Raw genomic sequence first — 20,761 nt, forward strand, 5'->3', positions numbered from 1 at the left:
CCATGAATTATTATATATAAATGTACAAAGTAGACAACATTATCTGTCACTCTACTGTTGGCACAACACAAATAAAATACTGGATGCATCAGAATCTCAATTATAGCTAAATAACTTCTTTAAGCCTACCTGATTATCAGTGTAAAAATAATTTAAAAAATTTTAAATTTTAAATTCCCCCCCCTTAAAAACACCTAAAGTCATTAAATAGTTAATTCAGTATTACTCATACACACAAATAACTGAAGTTTTAGCTTGAACAAAGACTACTTTCTGACAACTTTCCAGATGATAAATGACATAATTCAACATTACTTAACGTGATAAAAAAATACTCCCGTCACCTCTCACTCCCTTCAAGTTCCACAGCCTCTTACTGGACATAGCTTCAAGTTCCACTGCTCAGGATACCAGGAAACTTGCTTCAATGATAATTATGATTCACAATCTAGGCAAACACCCACAAGTGACTATGATAGCTCAATCTACATTTTAAAGTCCTTACAGGCCCTACTGACAGCTTGGTTATTATTCTGCTCTGTGCATTATAGTGTTCTACTAGACTGCTTTTGTCAGACAATTTACATATTAGGTCACAGCATGACCACAAACAACAACTAAGCTACCTTTAGTTTGGTCCATTTTCCGAAGCTATGGACCCCTGTTGAGATGTACTAAAGTCCAAAGTCCAGTGTTTTAGGGAGGATCCCTCTTCATTCTGGAGGGAAACTTATGGGGAGGGGGATGGAGGAAGGTGAAAAGAATATTTATATATAAGAATTTTTTTCCAACCCTCTCTTGGCTGATTTTAGGGATATACAAATCCATCTTCTCTTGCTGCTTGATCCTGTAGTGAAGTCACAAATCAGGTTTTCATGACCTCAATTTGTTGCCATGGAAAGAAATGTGATTTCCTGATTTTGGCATTATGACTTCATTGATGTATAAAGCAGGAGAAAAGGCTGGGCTGTGTAAAGAGCAAAACCAAACAGCTATAGTATTTAAATACAGTAAGAAATCTCCTGGAAAACATGTAGATTTGTATTTCAGCCTCAGAGTTTCCACCAGTATGAAAAGTGGTAAGTTTCCAATAAGAAACCAGGAATCTCCAAATTCTGACTTAGTGGGCCAAAAATGTCTAGATTCATGGTGGAAATTCAACAGTAGCAGCAAAGCATGAACACTATCAGATCCACCTTTCATCTGCACACAGGTAGTATAGACAATTCTCTACCGAAAAAAAATACTATATACAAAACACAGGAATAAGACAAGTATCAGAGGGGCAGCCATGTTAATCTGCATCCACAAAAACAACAACGAGTCCGGTGGCACCTTAAAGACTAACCGCTTTATTTGGGCATAAGTGGGTAAAAAAACATTTTGTGGGTAAAAAACCACTTCTTCAGATGCATGAAGTGAAAATTACAGATTATGCTTGTATCTGTAATTTTTCACTTCATGCATCTGAAAAAGTGGCTTTTTATCCATGAAAGCTTATGCCCAAATAAAGTGGTTAGTCTTTATGGTGCCACCGAAAGCCTCGTTGTTTTTTAGAAATAAAACAGTTAGTTAAAATGTTTGCAAGGAAGGGAAACAAAGTGACTACAGAGGTGCTAAGTGTTTGTGTGACTTTTGCTCTACCTCCACTCTTGAGAAGATAGCGATTAACATCTTGTATGGTGGTATTAATGGTAGGCCCAGTCGGAACACTTCCAGGAGTGACATCTGGGTCATTCTCAGGGTCAATATTCTGCAGTCCTTTCCATGGCACTCCAGGATGAAATTCTATTTTAAAATAGCAGAAGCAAGAGTCTATGAAATTACTATCCTTTGCTCTAAGCTCCCACACAAAGACAGACACTGATACAGTAAATAAAACCAACACTGAGATTCAGTGACATCAGTATTTTTAAGGTAATATTTTTGTGTTTTGTTACCTGGTGGCCAGTTAATGCTGGAACCATTGGAGATTTTATCACTATCAGTTTTGGCACGTGACCAGCTGTGAGGAACAGCTACAGGTGGACTGGCTGGTGAATCACTGTTTTGGATCAGATCGTACCGTCCATAAGAGTCATCAATGGAGGACTTTCCTGGAGGACCAATACTTAGACCTCCAGGAATAGCACCTGAAATGATAGAAGGGAAAAAATAATTTGTATGGGGGCAGGACTCATTCTCTGGCTGCTCCTTTCATCTCTATTATATTTTGTAATTTTTCTTGTCCTTAAAATGTTCCAAATTTTAAAATTAAGTAATGTAATTAAAATATACATACAGTAAGAAAACAAACAATTACTCAAGATTCAACACAGTTCAAGATAGTCTTTCTTGGCATTCCCAGGAACTGAATCTGATGAAAACCTAAGTAGCACATCAAACTGGAAGTTAGCTAACAGCAATTCAGAGAAGATCTCTGTCAAAAACAAGCTCAAATGGATAAGGTGATTCTGAATAGAAATTACAAAACAACAAGTTAATCTGGGATGTAGAAATATTTGCAGGCTAACATCTATCATTGAAGTGAAATGATTTGTGCTGCTAATGACAAAGAAGCAGGATACAGTAATCTTAACAGAGCACAACTCTGAGCAGAGCTGGGAATTTAGAACTCAAGATTTTGGAGGTGGAGTTGGGGAAGGAATTTAAAATGCATTTCAGTTAGGGCAAAGGTGATGCAGCTCTGTGCTGAGGTACATTGGCAATTCTGTGAGGGATGTTTGCATAGTGCCTGCCACATTAAGGCTGGTTCTAGCTGGTGCTATTATTCACTCATTTTTCTGAACTACATTCACCAAACCAAAAACATTTTTAAACAAAGCTTTGATGGAAGGTTCCATGTATTGCAACCATAATGACACAGCCTATACCATAAGAAGTTTTTTAACAGTATTAACTTAATTGTTTATAATCTGAAAGGGTATTTTGTACGAGCTCTTATAATAGAGAATGCCTGGAAATTAGGTTGTTTTGCCAATCTAACCATCATGTCCTAAGAGTACTAATTGATAAACGTAGTTGACATACCATGCTTGCTAGAATTCTGGTCAAGTGAAGAAGCAGCACTAGATAGATTATCCATTGAGTTGGGGTGTGTCCACTGAGGAAGGCGAGACTGAGACTGAGACGTATCCTTCACTGATAAACCACCAGTCATGTCCATGCTGTTTACATTCATGTTCGGATTCAGTCCAGCTAAGAGGAAGCAGGTAGGTTGTTACATATTCCTAATATTTATACTCCCCCAATCACCAACATTAATTCTTGGTGCTTAATGATCCACACAAATGAGTTATTGAACTTTAGATTTCAGACAGAAATAGTTCTGTATATACTGTATGTCAATTTACCACATGCTGGTCTCAGCCTGCTGGTCAATAAATTTTACTCTTCTAAAAAAAGTCACCCTTTTGTTTCTGCTAAAACTCCCACTAACTTCAGATAAAATTAAACCATTGACAATGAGAAAAAGAACCCACTGTAGGGATGTATTTTAATGCCATCGGCATTTCCACTTTAATTCTTCCTAGTTGTCTCAGAAAAGGCATTTTGCATTAGAATTTAAAATTAAAACAAGCAAGGAATTTGCAATGTTGCATCAGTGAGACAGATCATTCCTGACAACTTTCCAACTTTCCAACAAATCCTTGGATTTTCAATGTTTTTTAAAATGATTAACACCTCGGCCACCAATTGTATAATATTGATTTGTTATTCTTTAAGTTGCTACTCTTCTACTTAGAGTCAAATTTAATGTATTTAAAAATTATAATAAAGACTAAATGATACATTTTTGTAATCAATACATAGACAGTATTCTAGGGAAGAACTTTTCATCTTTCCAGGATGGGGATCTTTATATTTTCAGGAAATGATTCTGAAAGTTAGCAGATCAGACAGTGCTGAGCACCATTCAGGTTTAGGCCTTTCATATACTTATAAGCACCTTTTTGACCTTGTGGTGTTCATCATCCTAGTACCTAGCATACAGTAATATACCCTTTCAGCTAACCTGTAAGATAAGTAAGTATTACCAACCCCACTTTACAAAGATTAGACAGAGGCACAGATAAATTATGTTATTTGCCCTATGTCACACAGGAAGTCTGGCACAGACAGAAATAAAATACAGATCTCCTGAATCCCACTCAATTGCCTTGCACACAAGACCATCCTTAATATCCGCCTGATGCAAGTTTTAATGAAAACCATATAGTCCAGTTAGAGTGGAACTGGTTCACAATCACGCTACATTCTGCTGACAAAAATAAACACATTGACATCTAATGCACTGTAATCCAGTTTAAAGAGGATGGTGATAGCAGTGCTGGAAGGTCATTTTCTGTAAGAGTTCCTTGATTTTGGAACCCCCCTCCCCCCTTTGGTGCACCAGAATCAAGAATTAGCTTTCTAAGTACGCTGCTAAGTTCATAATTTTTTTCAGGCTTTTGGGGGAGTGAGTTGAGGTAGGCTATTATAATGACTAGCTGTAGGGCTACTACAGTGATGGGGATAAATAATTGTAATTTTGTAGAGCAACTCAATATGCATTTCATTAACATGCTTTTTGTAAATTCTCTTGTATTTTATATTTTTAGTATTGTAATGCACCTAGAACAGTGGTTTTCAACCTGTGGTCCATGGACCACTGAGGGGTCCGCAGACAATGTCTAAGATTTCCAAAGAGGTCCACACCTCCATTCAAAATTTTTTAGGCTTCCACAAATGAAAAAAGGTTGAAAACCACTGACCTAGAGCAAAGGATAGGTGCTCAGAAGTTGAAATAATTAAACATAAACACTATTTCCTCTCTTTTGTAAGTGGAAGCTTAAATGAAAGAACACTTACCAAGAGGGTAAGGAGCAAAGGTGTTCGGAGAAGACTGTTGCTCTTTGGTCTGCAGGTCAGGTAGGCCGGGAGCCTGGGGATGGGGTGAAAAGCTATCCATGGCTGATTTGCCTGCAGAGGGGTGCAAAGATAGATGTGGAGGGGGAGGCTGCTGCTTCATAAGCAGGGCCTGGGCCAGCTGGCGCTGGTGCTGCTGGATCTGCTGCTGCATGTTATTGATTGTACGTGCAACCTGGCAACAAAAGATAAAAAAAAAAAAAAAAAAATCAACAAAGGCTAAATAGTACACAGGTGCACAAGCCATGCTGCTCCAGTTTCTAAACTGAATCAACACAACATCCAGCTCTTTGAAACAAAGAATTAACTGAATTGAGAGTTCAACAACATTCTTTCAAAAGGAAAGTAGAACTGCATTTAGTACCACTAGTATTTTTCTCTTTCAATATAAATCCATGCGATATAGTTTGGTTTACTTAATGCTACTCTAACTGATTTCAAGTAATGAACTAGAATCTTTATAGGCAGCTGAAACCAGAATCTAATGTTGAAATCAAGTTGGCAGGTTAAACTTACTTGCTGCTCCTGTTGTCTCATAGGTCCGGAAACATTACGCTGAGCCTGTAACATCTGCTGCTGGATTTGTAAACGTTGGTACGCCTACAAGTAAGAAACAAGGAAGGTCAAAAGTCATACATTAAAAAAAACCCCTAACATACTTGTTTAAAGTGGGTGTTTGTAAGTTACAAAATATAAGGAAAGTGTTGGTCCAGTACTTAGCAGGGAAGGAGAGCTAATAATGGCTGACATCAAGAAGGGCGAGGTGTTTAATGCCTATTTTGTTAAAAAGGTAAATTACGACAAGATACTTAATACAATTAATATTAACAAGGGGAAGGAACACAAGCCAAAATACGGAAATAACAGGATAAAATCTATGTAGATAAGTTAGATGCACTCAAGTGGGCAGGGCCTGATGAAATTGATCCAAGGGTCCTTAAGGACCCAGCGAAACAATCTCACAGAATTGTGAGACAGACGTGGTAGATTATCTAGGAGAACTCATGGAGGACGGGTGAGGTCCCACAAGACTGGAGAATGGCAAAAGTAGGACGTATCTTTAAAAAGGGGAACAAAGACGACTGGGGAACTATAGACCTGTCAACCTAACTTCGATACCTGGAAAGATACTGGAACAAATTATTAAATAATCAATTTGTAAGAAGCTAGAAAATAACAGGGAGATAAGTAATACACAACACGGATTTGCCAAGAACAAATTATGCCAAATCAACATAATTTCCTTCTTTGATAGGGTTACTAGCCTAGTGGGTGGGGGAGAGGCAACTGTAACCATGATACTTTGATTTTAGTAAGGCTTTTCACACAGTCCCACAATGGAAATGTGGTCTACATGAAATTACTATAAGATGGTTGCAAAACTGTTTGAAAGACCATACTCAAAGAGCAGTTATCAGTGGTTCGTTGTCAAATTCGGAGGATGTATCTAGTGGGATCCTGTAGGGATCTGTCCTGGGTCTCGTACTATTCAATATTCTCATCAATGAAAAGTCTGCTTATTAAATTTGAGGATGTCACCAAGACGGGAGGGATTGCAAGCATTTTGAAGAATTTGAATTCTAATCCTAATGACCTTGACAAATTAGAGAATAAATATGAAATCAACAAGATGGAATTCAATAAAGACAAGTACAAAGTATTACACTTTGATTTTTCCTTCCTAAGGCACAACTACAAAATGGGGAATAACTGGCCTGGCAGAAATTCTGCAGAAAAGAGTCTGGGGGGTTATAGTGGATCACAACTTCAAAACGAGTCAACATGATGCAGTTGCAAAAAAAAAAAAAAAAGTCTAATGTCATTCCTGGGCTCCCCTTGACCCCATGTGGCATCAGTAAATCTCACAGAACATCTGCCATTAAATGATGAACCTGAGATTAGAGAGAACCAGGCCAGCCAGGTCCTTGTGTGGATGCGGGTGGCACAGTTATGTTCCTGTCACTCTTGGTGTTTGATCTCCTGTGTGGGACAACACAGTGGTCTTATGACACTTATACCGTAACATTCTTCTCTGTGTCAGAGCCCCATTATGATGAACTAATGCAATGTTATGATCTATCTAGAGATCTACGCATGAGATTGGGGCCAGGACTCCTGAGTTCTCTTCCCATCACTGTTTTGGCACACCACATCTCCATGTCTTAGTTTCCCGTTTGGTAAAATGGGGACAAAAATAATTATTTCTTGGGGGTGGGAGTTGTGAGCCTTACTTGCTCAATGTATAGCGATATATTATAACGTATAGCTATATTAAGAGGAGTGTCATATTTAAGACATGGGAAGTAATTGCCCTGCTCTACTTGGCATTAGTAAGACCTCAGCTAGAGTCCTGTATCCAGTTATGGGCATCACGCTTTCAGAAAGGCGTGGACAAATTGGAGAGAGTCCAGATGAGAACAAAAATGAGAAAAGGTTTTGAAAACATGACCTATGAGGAAAGGCTAAATAAATTGAACAGGTTTACGTCTTGAGAAAAGATGACTGAAGGGGACCTGATAATAGACATTAAATATGCTAAGAGCTGTTATAAAAAAGATGGTAACCAATTGTTCTCCATGTCAACTGCAGGTAGGACAACAAATAATGGGCTTAATCTGCAGCAAAGGAGATTTAGGATTAGGGGAAAAAAAACCTAACTATAAAGATAGTTAGGTACTGGAATATGCTTCCAAGAGAGGCTGTGAAATACTCATTGCTGGAGGATTTTAAGACTAGGTTTCACTAACATCTGTGAGGGATGGTCTAGGTTTACTTGGTCCTGCCTCAGTGCAGAGGCTGGACTACATGACCTCTTGAGGTCCCTTCCATTTCTACAATTCTATAAATGCAAACAAATATTCTTGCTTCCTGAAGAAGGTTACTGCAGCAAAAGAACATTTTCTGGTTAAAATGAACTTCTGAAAGGATAAATATATTTTTGCTTTAAGTATATTGATTTTTTTAAAAAGTAATTCAGCTAATAAAACTTAACTGTTGATAATGAGTAGGACTCTCAGCAATTATTTTTCACTTAAAGATGGGAATGAGAGTTTCTCTGCATGATTCATAAAACTAGAAATGAAAAAGTTAAGGGAAATTATGAAAACTATTTATCCAAACAATGTGAACTAATGTTTTTTCAAGTCTGATTTACATCTCGTTTGCTGTGCCTTTTAACTCACCAGCTGCAGCTGATAGAGCTGGTTCAACATCGTCATATGCTGAGGATTAATTGGCGAGGTTAATAGTGCAGGGTTGAGACCAATGTTTTTTGCTGCAAACTGCAAAAGCTGTGCTTGAACCTGGGGAACAGAGAATACAGCATATCAGATTTAAGCACGGTATGTTCACTGTTAAAACTGCCCATAAATAGCCAGTAAGAGCCACAAATCATAAACAAAATAAATTTGTAATTAGATGAGTTGTCACCAGCTTTAGAAGCGCTATATCAAATATAAACAACAATAACCACAATCAAATTTGCTTTTCTGATGGATGCAGAATCAAAGAAAATAAAGAGTTTTTTAATGGTGTTTCTGTTATCAATGCTGGTCCATATCATCTGATCATGTTACTTCATTATTTAGAGTTTTTTTCATATTGAAAATGTTCTTACTCAGTATACAGTCGCTATGAAACTAAGATGTGACAGTTTTCTGTGCTATGCAATTCAGTCTAACCTGAGGGGATAGAAACTGAGGCACTTGAGCACGAAGACTAGGCTGGGATGAGTTAAGAGGTTGCACTGGCGGTTGCTGCGGCTGTTGCATGGTCCTGGCTTGTGCTGCTCCGCTATTGCCAAACATACCCAGATTGCCACTCGGTATCTAGAATATGACAAAGAAAATGATCTCATTTAGATGCAACATTCCACAGACTCCATGACAGTGACATGCTTGTGCTGCCTTTTACTCTCAAAGATCATGATAAGCATAGACAATGAAATGATCACATACAGGCTTATATCTATTTTGTGGCAAGTTTTACTGAAGATGTGGTTTAGAATCAGGCAAGTAAGTAACAGCTATAAATCCAAGACTGACATTCCAAGCTTGCTAAAGTTTTGTACAGTTCTTTGAGTGGCACCAGAAGGTTGAATATTTTCCAAAATAAGTCTGTATGACTCTAGGATGTCATCCAAGGAACGAATAATAAAATCATCTGCCAAACACATTTCTGTGTCCATGAGAAGGGGCAAAGAATGAAATCACAAAAATCCTATCACCACACATGACTGAATTATCTAAGTAGTGTCCATATAGTCCCAATACACTTCTGTTTTACAAAGCTACTGGCAGGGCTTTGAAGCTGTGCTCCGGCTCTGTTCCAGCTCCAGGCAAATACCTGCAGCTCCACTGCTCCGGAGCTGCTCCATGCTCCAGCTCCGGGCTCTGCTCCAAAGCCTACTGGTAATGTATCTGCTATTAGTGTAGTCACTGTTCCCAAAGGTGTGCCTAACGGGTAGTAAATGCTGGAGAGCTACTGCTGTCAGAAAAGCAGAAAAGTGGTTAAGCATACTCTATTATGCTCAAGCTACCTTTTTATAGTCAATGCCACAGCAGAATGCTACAAGATTTTTCTGTATTCTTCTCTTTTCATGATCAGCCAAAATTTATGACCTCACAAACATTCATAGTTATAAATGTTCACTCCACTTACTTTCCTTTCCTCTCCTTTTATTTTCAGTCCCTCAAATCCTCTTCCAACAAGGCAGATAAGAAATGATTCCCACCCTTTAGTCTGCTAGACATGCTCACTAAAGAGATATGCAAGATCTTTCCCCCCACGTGCAAAAGCTAAGTGTCTTATCTCAGCAATTATGGTAGAAAAACTTGATGCAACTCCAGCCTCATCACAAGGCTGTATCATCACTGAATAATCAAGCCAGTGAAGGCTAATGAGAAGAAAATTTCTGTTTTAAACAACTATTCTGGCAATCAGCAATGCCTTAAAAATATAGAAACATTACATCAGTCATTTATGATTTAGTCAAATATACCCTTTATATTTTAAGTTTCTTGTACTTCAAAATACAATGTCCAGTATTATAAATCTATAGTGCTGCATTCTCCTCTCAATGAACACATGTAAGTTTCAGGTTACGGCAACTACAGTTAAACAGTGGCTGTCAAAGTGAAATGTTTACAATGACATTTCATATGAACAAAATTTGTTCATATTTGGAAATAGTGGTTTAAACTGAAAAAGGGATGAGAAATTCCTCTAATAGCGAGTTCAAGAGAGCCGAAATTCAAATTGTGATCTCTCCCAACAGCCTTACCTGTCTAGAAGAATTCAAGTTTTGCATGCCCAGCCCTGAGGCAATCCCGCCCAGGGTCTGATTAGGGAGTGCACTGTTTGAAAGGGGGAGCTTCAGGCTTGGTGAAGGCAAAAATGGTGAAGTAGTGGGTTCTTCCACTAGGCCGCCATCCTGATTGGAGAAAGAAAGGGTGAGCTGTGTGCCGTGTCCACAAGCAGACAGAGCACCAAACAGTTTCCCATGGGAATATAAACGGGCATGGATGAATAAAAAAAAATCAAAATATTAAAAAAAAAAAAAGCATGAGTAATAGGGAATGGAAAGTATGGGGTGGAAGAAAGAAGAAAAAGAGAAACAGGATTAAGGTACTGTTCTTTTTTACTTTTTGCACATTGCAAATGTACAGATGCATGACCATTCTCATTTCCCATCCAGAATAATCAGGAATTGGTGCTTATGTTAAGTTTAAAATCTAGTATGAACATGGTAAAATGAATTCCATGGCCTTGCAGGCAACTTCAACCTCATGAATCAGACCACTACCATACAACAGCTTTCACAACTCATTCTATTATCTCCTCTCTTGGCACCAGGACATTAAGCAGTGGAAAGAGTAGTGCAACAGCAAATTTCAGAAATCTTTCTCCCTGCAGTTTGTTTGCTACACTGTCAGAGAAACACAGCACCCACTTGTGACGTGCACTTTGGAAAGCTAGAACTAAGGAAAGACCAGATGAGCTCACTTTACAGGTTCTTTAGCAGAATGCCATGTGATCACTAGTCTGGGTTCAGTTCCAAATCCCAACTCAGCTGTTCAGAAAGCATGTTTGCATTAATCTTCTTTCCCAATCCAGTTTCAACTGGATGATAAGACTTGTAAGCTTGTTTTAATTTTTGTGTAGCACTGACTTACTAATATTCATAATTAAATTCTGCTACTCTCTCTCTCTATATATATATGTGAACACAAAAAAGACATTTAAAAACTACTTATATCCTAAGTATGTACTCTCCCTGGTAAGTGATTAAAGTGCTGAGTCCCAAGAAACATGAGACAAGTTTTTAGAAGTAAAAAAAAAAAATCATCTTTTGCTGCTCTCTACCATGACAAGAGATAGCTGAAAGAGGAGCATATCTGGGGGAACTGCAAGCCGAATACAGAATTGATGGACAACACGAGCAGTTATTCTGATAAAGGAAAAATACAGCCTCTATAGCAAGTAATGCATTAGCCATATAACTCTCATTGAGACTGGCCCAATATCTACAGTCATTACAGTGGGGTGATGAACACCAATGTAGCATGAATTCTGGCTTAGATGTTGCAAGACCGGGCTTTGATATCTGGTGTCCCTACTGCAAGCATAATTAAACACTCTGTGTACCAAATAAACCCCCAGAATTGTGCAAAAAAAAAATTCTTAAATTTGCAGTGTGCCTAAGATAATTATAGCTAAATGCGTGGGATTTTTTTCAGTCAATGCATTCACTTGCTAAAGCCAGGCTTTACCACAGGTGAGAAGCTAGGTAACATCAACAGACATTTTTCTACTCAATCACTCAAAAGATTGCTAGATATTAAAGGATATTCTTTATTCGTAAAGTGGACCAATCCTCTCAACACACACACAAATAAAAGCACCTAACAGTGGGAATTCTCAGGAAACTTTATGTTCTAAGTTACCCTGTAAATATGAATTTTCAACAGCAATCCTTTGTGCAAAGGAAAAGTTTATCATCAATTGAAGTGACACTTGATTTGGTGTTTGAATATTCTGAAGGGGATGCTGACATTTTCTAATGATATCCCCAAGGCCCTTCAGCTCAAGATGTTTTACATTCTACTGGACATCAGTCATATTCCATAAACAACTGCAGCTTGCATGACAGTAACAGGTTCAAAGATTTCTCATGCCTAGGTCATGGACGTGTTAATTTTCTTTTTTTTTTTTTTTGGACTCTTTAAAGTGGAGGTAATTCCCAGTGACTTGTGTGTTCTTTCTTCCAGGTGCCATTGTTTTCTACGCAAATAACAACAGTGTTGGCTGAGAGGGTAATGGATGCAACCACTAAATATTGCCCAAAGCAGAAATATCTACTGCCACATTTCCCCTCCCCCCAACCCCCATTTAAAAAAATGTACAGTGATTGCAGTGCTGGTGAAAGTGCTAGATTGACTACTATGGAAATCAAAATTTTCAATTTCCAGAACAGATGTGTTCTGATTAGCTGCAATGCCACCTCCCCCCGAACTTCAATAGGGTGCCTCAACCCTGAACCGGAACAATCAAATGGCAAGTATAGTTCAGTGTCCATGTTAATTTGGTCTTTGGTTGTGGCTTCTAAGTTTTCCAATAAGTATGCCGTTTGCGATGTGGGATATTTATTCTCTAGAAATGAAACTGAGGTAAACTCATTTCATTTAAGGCACTTAATTCAATAAACATTAAGGACTTTTGGTTTCCAGCCTACCCTAAATTGGTGGTTTTATACTAACGACCTAGAGATTTGTAACCCATTACTAAACTTCAGGACCATCCAGTCACAGCCAACTTTTCTTCTCTCAGTCCATCGCTAATAATCTTGTTAAAAAAAATTTGTACACTCCTCTCAAGTTCAACCATCACGTCTCCTATCCATTAGTACAATGTCTTATATTTGACTCCCCATAAAACAATGAAACCAATATGGAATTTAGTATTTTATCAGAGTTGATAAAATTGTAATCTTCTAGGATAGGACCATATGATCTTGTGGTTGTATAGTGCAGAGCACGCCACTGGTGATCAGTAAGGCAAAGTTACTGATTTCCAGTTATTTGAAAATCTCTCATGGGATTCCTTCTTGAGTCTCATACGCCAAATGAGAGACTACAGAAATCCCTTTGTGCAAAGGTTTTTAGCTGTGCAAGATACTGATAGTTTCACGAGACTCCCCTACACCTCAATGGTCACATGCCACCTAACTGCCACTACCTGATTCCAAAGGGCCTTTTAAACAGTATTGGATTTGCACAGAAAGCCAAAGCTTACCAATTTAAAAAATAAGACAAAACATCAGTAAACAATTTAAAAAAATAAATACAATCCCCCCAATCCCTGCTAAAGATGTAAAAATATTACACGCAAAGCTGAAAAGTAGGAGTATTTGGAGGGAAATCACACTTCAGAAGCAGATCACCCAAACCCATGCAAGCAGATAGGTATATGCAAATCTTGCAAGGTGATATATTTAAAGAAGCAGTGATTACTATCCTGAGGATACTATCTGAGGAGCTTGAGAGAGATGTCAAAAAAACAAAAACAAAAAACACAAAACACTGAATCAGATGCTTCATGGATAGATGAGGGAATGAAGTGTGTGCGAGTGAATAAAATATAAAAGAATCCACCAACCAAAATCATCATCTACATACAAACAGACAAAAGCTCAGAATATGTCGTCCTAAAAAGAGAGAAACTTTCAAAAATTGTCCAACTCGTTAGGGACATCTGGAACAAGAAGATAGTGAGCATGGATGAGGATGGAGAAACTCATTGGTATTCACCTCCAAGTACTAGGCAACAGCCTGGACAGAGGGAAGTGGTTTGTGGAAGGAATTGAACGTGGCAAATAAGCATCAAATCTTTTAGGCACTGGATTCTTCAATAAAGGCGAAGAAGAACTGTTGTTTAGTGAGCAAGATAGTACTGAAAGAAAAAGGACAGAATTTGTAAGGGAGGAATTCCATATGATCTTCCAGATGCTCCAGGGTCCAGCAGCAGGTTTGGAAGAAACATACAGGTGGTGTGAGCCAGGACTGGGGGCTAGTGGTATGAATGGAGCAGTGTGGAAGAAGGCATAAAGAGTCAAGAGAGGAGGAAAGAGTAGAATTGAGTGAGTCTACCATGAAATCAATAGAGGTGATGTTGAAGGCAAGTCAATTAACAGGCTTGAATCTGATGCCAAACCAGTCAGGAAACCATCTTTGCAGTAGCAAACTGTATGATGTAACAAATCTCAGAGGTTTGGTTGCAGTGTCATGAGTTTGGCAGGTTTTTCTCTACCAAGAGACACCATGTTCATCAAGCTCTTAATACTGGGAGTAGAAGACTTAGCCTGTGACTCACTTTGTAAGATACATTTTTTTCTCCACCAGCTGGGATAAGGAGAGAGCCGTGCTAAATTTATTCTTCACCAACTCATCAAGAACAGGATACAAAAGTACAGAAATGTGGGAGGGAGCCTGGTACAGGTATCTATCAATCTTGGCCCTTTGCCATTTCTGGCTCTGGACAAATTTGGTGTTGGGCATCAAAGATGGTACTGTTCCCTTCAAGACCACCTCAGCCACAAAGCTACATGGAGCAATTCAATAACACACAATACATTGATGCAACTTAGTCTCAAATTGCTAAATGTCACACACACATGGAGAGGGGAATCTGGAGCTGCCTGGAACAAGCAATTTGGTGGTGGTGGAGTCTGATGGATATTGTCCCTCTCAGCATCTTCTACCTTTGGCACTTTGGTGGAAGCATCACCTCTTTCAGCGATCTGGTATTCAATAGTATCCATTTGGTTTGTTAATAAACCAAGCCTCAATATGCTCTAGAGACTTTAACTATGAGGTGATCAGTGCAGATCACCTTCAGACAACCAAGTAGATCTTCTAAGTTTGAATGAATACTGTCTGTGAAGTTATGAGTGGTGGCAACATTGAATCCTACTTGTCAGCAATGGAACTCAGATTAGACCTTTGCTTCAAGACAAGATCCTCTGAAGTATTCTGGGCTGATTGAAGGTTTCTCTCAGCGTGCCCATAGGATCTTCAGGAACTCCCCTCCCAAACTGAGGGCTCCACTGGACATCCAGGTTACAACTTCAAGCAAATCTTACATCTGAGCATACTTGACTCTCAGATACAAGATAATATGGTTGCAATCATGTGTGAGGGGCACTGCTAGGCTGCATCTGTAGCTCTTGAAGCCACTGGACTTCTTCCTTTTAAAAGACAAGATGACATCCTGAAAAATAATACAATTCAGAAAGCACCGAGTGCCAAAGCTTGACTCAGTGCAAAACAGAATAAAAAAAAATAAGTGTCATGTTGAGAAAGCAAGTCAAACAAAAGCTTCAAGGCAAATAAATGTTTTGCTCCACAAATTACAGCTATCCCAAAGCAAGTAAGGAGTGCAGCACATCCAGATGCTCAATGTGGAGTACTGAGGAGCTGGAAGTCCCTCACCACAATTCATAGGGCAGAAAAAGAATCTGAACAAATAAGTGTTGAACAAAATCTTCAGAGTCGGAGTAGCAGAAAGGGAATTTGGCTTAACTTAGAAGAGAGCTGTGGGGCGCACAGCTCAGATCATCCAAAAACAGCTGGCACGCAGAAACACAGAAATAGTTAATAACTTCCTGGAGATTCAGAAAAATCAAATAAAAGGATACCTGGTGATCTGTTGAAACAGGGCTAAAGGAGGGCTGGAGCAGTGCTGGACTGAAGATCTTAATGCAGCTAAGGCAGTGAGCTTGTTCACTGACCAAGGAAAAGATGAGCTGGCTAGAAGGGACTACGGACTAAGGCAGTGCCAGTTGATGAATTCTTGTACTGAAATACCACCACTCAAAAGGCAAAAAAATCATTGAGAAGGTGAGTTACTCTAGTTGCATGAAACTGAAGTAAGAGAATGATATCTTTAAAAAAATACTATTTTCTCTACTTTAAAGAGGAGATTTTTTTTATTTACTAGCAAAATAATCAAATCCCTATTTAACATTAACAAATAGATATCTATTTAGGATCATGTGGAATGTTGTTGAAAGAAAAAGTCATTGTGACAGACTATGCATACCCTGACAGATAGGGATTTTACTTGCTGTATAAATACTGATTAATTTAGTACTTAATATTAAATAGTTATGCTTAACATGTATTTCTATATTATGTACACTATGCTGCATAATGTGCCTCTCTCTCTCTCTAGTAATGATACAACTGCTCAATGTGTTATCCTAGAAAAGAAAAGGTTAACTGGCACATACGCACACATTTTGTACACTTGAGTATGGAAAGAATCTTTCACTTAACATGTTCATTAAGGCATGCCACAAACTGACTGATAATAGTTAAGAATGGGTGATGATTTTAAAAAGCAAGGGGAAGAGGATAGCAAGAAAGATGAGCTATGGGAGACAGAGAAAATTATCAATTTAGTCTGGTCTCAGGAAGGATGGTAGAATAGATGCTGATACAACAACTGGCTTTGGGAGAATAAAGCTGATTCCCCAAAAGCAGGGAAGTGTTTTGTTAACATACATTCACTTGGAGGAAAACTGCAATGAGACTAGATTGATTTTAGTAATAGTAATAATTTTTAGCAGTATTAATGTAAGGTGTGTCTCTGTTTAAATATAGTAACTTGTTTTATGCTTTTCCTTGTTCCTTATGTGACAAAGTTCCTCCTCCACCTTGATGGGTCTTGCACTTATTGGCGGATTTGCTCGCCTTGGAGCTTCACGGCAGCCCTCAGTTTGGCTGTTTTCGTGAACCCACAGTCCTGGTCAACTCCTCTTGTGTCTGACCAGGAGTTGGGAGGTTTGGGGGGAACCCGGGCCCGCCCTCTACTCCGGGTTCCAGCCCAGGGCCCTGTGGAATGAAGCTGTCTAGAGTGCCTCCTGGAACAGCTGTGTGACAGCTACTACTCCCTGGGCTACTTCCCCATGGCCTCCTCCTAATACCTTCTTTATTCTCACCAAAGGACCTTCCTCCTGGTGTCTGATAATGCTTGTACTCCTCAGTCCTCCAACAGTCTATGTTCTCACTCTCAGCTCCTAGGGCCTCTTGCTCTCAGCTCCTCACACGCACCCCACAAACTGAAGTGAGCTCCTTTTTAAACCCAGGTGCCCTGATTAGCCTGTCTTAATTGATTCTAGCAGCTTCTTGATTGGCTGCAGGTGTTCTAATCAGCCTGTCTGTTTTAATGGTCTCCAGAAGGTTCCTGATTGTTCTTACCCATGGAAAAGGGACCTACTTAACCTAGGGCTAATATATCTGCCTTCTATTACTCTCCTGTAGCCATCTGACCCAACCCTGTCACACTGAATAGAAACTTCAGCTAAATGTTTGTGTTGCAAAGTGCAAAGTGAAAGTAGCAGAAATTATCTACAATGGTGGTCACTAAAAAAAAATAATATTTAGCAATTATAGCTCAGTATCTGATACACCAAATTTATGTTCTATTTAAAATGTAGGAAAAGAATTGTGGCATCTCAAAAAAAAAAAGCGGATGGGGTAACTTCATTTTAATGATGACCACTGTAGGAAAGCGTTTAATATAGAGAGGAGGGAAACTGAATGCTTCAGGGGACTGGTAATAGATACACCTTTTCATTTGTAAAGCACTAGTTTTAAGTTAGCCCAAATTGATAGAGAACAAAGTCATTATCATCAGGTGAGTAGCCTACATAAAATGAACTGGTTTCAATGCAGTTCCTAGTGGGTACTGATTTTCAACATTATTCAAGAAACAAATGGGAGAGGAATCTCAGAATCTCAACTATCCTTTTCTCTCTTAGTAATTCCTATAGAGGGGTACTGAGGTACATTGGTGGGTCACTGCAGGGAGGTTAACAGTGCTAATGCTTTTGTTGTACCTCTTCTCTAACTGAAGAAAGCATTTCAACCTACAGTATAGTCAATTTGTCCCTTTCCACAAGTTGGTGGCTGCTCCACAGAGCCAAGAACACAGGTGTGTGGTAGACGCAGTTCACAAAGTTCCTGCCACCTGTACCGTCTGCAGTAGGAGGAGACCCTGGCACACACCTATCTCTGCTCCAGTGCACCAGGTTGCTTCCCCACTTCTGGCTCCTCAGAACTTCGTGCTGAAGTTCTCACACCCTTTTCCCACAGCCTTTCGTGTCCATGGCCTCACAAAGACATGAAAACCTTGTCTAGACCTCTCCTCCTGGCATTGGCCAAGATGGCCATACCTGAGGTTAGGAGAAGAAAGCTTGACAGGGAGGTTCTCTGTGACTGTGCAGACTATTTTCAGTCCCTACTTGTCTCACATATCTGAGCACAGCTCCAAGTGGCATCCACTAACTCCCTGGACTGCTTCACAGAGCAGTGAGGGCTGACTGGGGGACTGTTTGATATTGACATCCAGTGCCCTCATTTTATATCTAACACCTGCACTACTGTTCCTGGGTTTTTTTTTTTGTTTAGTTTTTTCTCCCTATACCATGAAATTATTCCTCAGTTCTTGTGGCCCTTCCCTTGAATGAGGGGCAGGCCTTTAATACTAAGTGGGCTCCTCTCACCTTTGCAGAATTTACAAAAGGAAAAAAAAAATGAAGACAGACTCATCTATACCTCTTTTCTTCATTTTGTTTGTAGTGCTCTCCAGCTCTTCCCACACCCTGCATTGTCACTACTAATTTATAAATTGCACTCATACTTTTGAACTTACCTTGTCAAGGAAGGTGGGGCGGTCCATGGAAGACTCTTTGGAGATTGATGGTGGGCGGCAGCCAAGGGGTTTGGTGACCATTCCATTATAGTCGGTCACTCCCATTCCACGCTTGTCCATTTCCACCTTCTTTTCCAGCAGAGTACCTGCATAGAAGGGAAGAGTGGAAGCAAGAAAAGGGCTGGTGATGCAAGGGGAAAGTGAATCTGCAAAAACTTCTGAAACCAAAAAACGACAACACTAGTGTCAGTTATACACCTATTACAATTAATATTAATTTTAAAAGTAGAAAACTAAAATACACTATCTTTGAAAGCACTACAAATTACACTCTAGGGTTTGGCATAGAAAATAGGCACAAAACTGCATGTGTTTTCTTAAAATGCTCTTTAGGAACACAGAAGCTAATTTAACTGGAATAGATCAAACTTTATAATCATATATCCATTTACTGAAGTACCTTTTATGAAAAGCGTTGGTTAGAAAGACACTTACTCATGGCCTGATCGAGATTCATATTGTTGCTCTTCAAGGCCTCTTCTGCTGGCTCTCTCTGCAAACAATAATGTGGGTTTGGTTATATTGTGTTTCAAGGAAGAACACATTTACAGGACTCCAAACCAAATGGGAAATTTCAAGATTCTCTTCAATATTGGGGTAACACTGACATGTATTAACTGAATCAGATTATGTTTATACGTAACTTTTTTGCTTTCACCAATTATGACACTTCCCAGAAAGATCTGGCTTGTCTCACTGGGTAAAACATATATTCTTCTCTATAAAGTTAAATTATATTCTTTTTACAACTTAATTTGTAACCTTATGCAATGGATAACTTTAAAAATACCACCACACACCCCTAACTTAAAAAAAACTCCCTATTTTTTTTTCCCTATAAAAAACCACATAATACTCCCTATTTCATTTGTTTAATAGGGGAATGGGGAAGAGAACGAAGACTATTAATAAAGTTCAAAGTAAAACCCATGATTAAAAAAAGCTACAAATATAAAAGTTCTACAGGTTTCATCAAAGTTAAGCATGTCAGTATCTACACTCAAAGGGTATTTTACATGCTCTTTCGAGGTTTAACAAACTATATTAGGGTAAATAGCCAAATATAGTTAAAACAAGTGATTTCACATTTAGGAAACATTTTTGTATCTGCAGTCAGAAAGGTCAAACACATACACTATATAAGCTACAAAAACCAAGCTACAGAAAATCCTAGAATATGAATGTTACTTACTGGGAAGCCCATGTCTGTGAGCTGTTTTATCAGACGGTTCATGATCCAGGCCTCATCTTGCTTACTAGATGTCTTCATGCCCTAGGTAAACAAATTTGAAAGACCATTAATCATCTATTTTTCATATTTATAGCAATGAGCTGCAGCCCAATCTATGGCAGGTTTCCCTTATTAATACCGTACGTTGCTTCAGGGTATATTCATATGTATATTTATAACACATTCATGAAACCTACAAAACAGGATAGAATTACATTTCTCTTCTCCCCAGAGGGCACAGAGCAAATTTTACCTCACCTGATCAGGTGTTGTAAAGAACTACTTGCTATCTGCCTGATACGCTGGATACTGCAAATAACTAACCCTTTCTCTAAACAGCATTATTCATTTCAGTTATCAGCAGGAAAACAAAATAAAGTCACTCAGAAATTCTGACATAGTACAAAGTTTCCTCAAAATACCCAACAAACTGAATTTGCAAACTTAATCTATCAGAGTCCATTCAATCCATCGGCTGCATTGAAAAGACTGAAAGACATCTTTAGTAGAGCTCTGGGCAACTTCTCCACTTCAAGACCCTGAAGTACAACTCTCTGAATTTCAGAGGAACAAATGTTAAGGGTTGGGACAGTAATATAAAAATTGTAATACTGGATCAAACCAGTGGTCCATCTAGTATAGCCGACAATTATGGAATAAGCTGCCCAAAGGCAAAGCTAAGTCTGTAAATTAGAGGTTGGTTCATGTCCTGAAATTTGAGGGTTTATATTTCTTGTATATAAAAATTCCTAATGTAACTGTGGATGTTCTCTTGTTTGAGTTTCATTTTGGTTAAATTTTGCTCTGTTCCCACATCAGTTCAGGCCACAAAATTATACATCCCCCCTT

The 20,761-nt window shown here is 38.8% G+C and overlaps 1 protein-coding gene across 33 annotated transcripts in view; it reads right to left on the minus strand.

Annotated features, from left to right (window-relative positions):
- Positions 1–20,761, minus strand: part of TNRC6C (trinucleotide repeat containing adaptor 6C) — a 182,242-nt gene that overhangs the window by 16,400 nt on the left and 145,081 nt on the right. For 12 of the 33 annotated variants that reach the window (XM_043497402.1, XM_043497385.1, XM_043497383.1 and 9 more), the window contains 10 exons: positions 19,874–19,954; positions 19,117–19,174; positions 18,622–18,767; positions 8,589–8,735; positions 8,091–8,210; positions 5,425–5,508; positions 4,852–5,083; positions 3,031–3,198; positions 1,941–2,132; positions 1,645–1,788 (listed from right to left, as the gene is read on the minus strand). In XM_043497402.1, coding sequence (XP_043353337.1) covers positions 1,645–1,788; positions 1,941–2,132; positions 3,031–3,198; positions 4,852–5,083; positions 5,425–5,508; positions 8,091–8,210; positions 8,589–8,735; positions 18,622–18,767; positions 19,117–19,174; positions 19,874–19,954 — 1,372 coding nt within the window. Of the gene's footprint in view, positions 1–626; positions 730–762; positions 968–1,644; positions 1,789–1,940; positions 2,133–3,030; positions 3,199–4,851; positions 5,084–5,424; positions 5,509–8,090; positions 8,211–8,588; positions 8,736–10,189; positions 10,364–18,621; positions 18,768–19,116; positions 19,175–19,873; positions 19,955–20,761 lie in introns of those variants that run through there. The other 21 variants (XM_043497386.1, XM_043497372.1, XM_043497380.1 and 18 more) reach the window with 4 other exon arrangements.

This window comes from Dermochelys coriacea, chromosome 14, assembly GCF_009764565.3.
Source record: "Dermochelys coriacea isolate rDerCor1 chromosome 14, rDerCor1.pri.v4, whole genome shotgun sequence".
Lineage (NCBI taxonomy): Eukaryota > Metazoa > Chordata > Testudines > Dermochelyidae > Dermochelys > Dermochelys coriacea.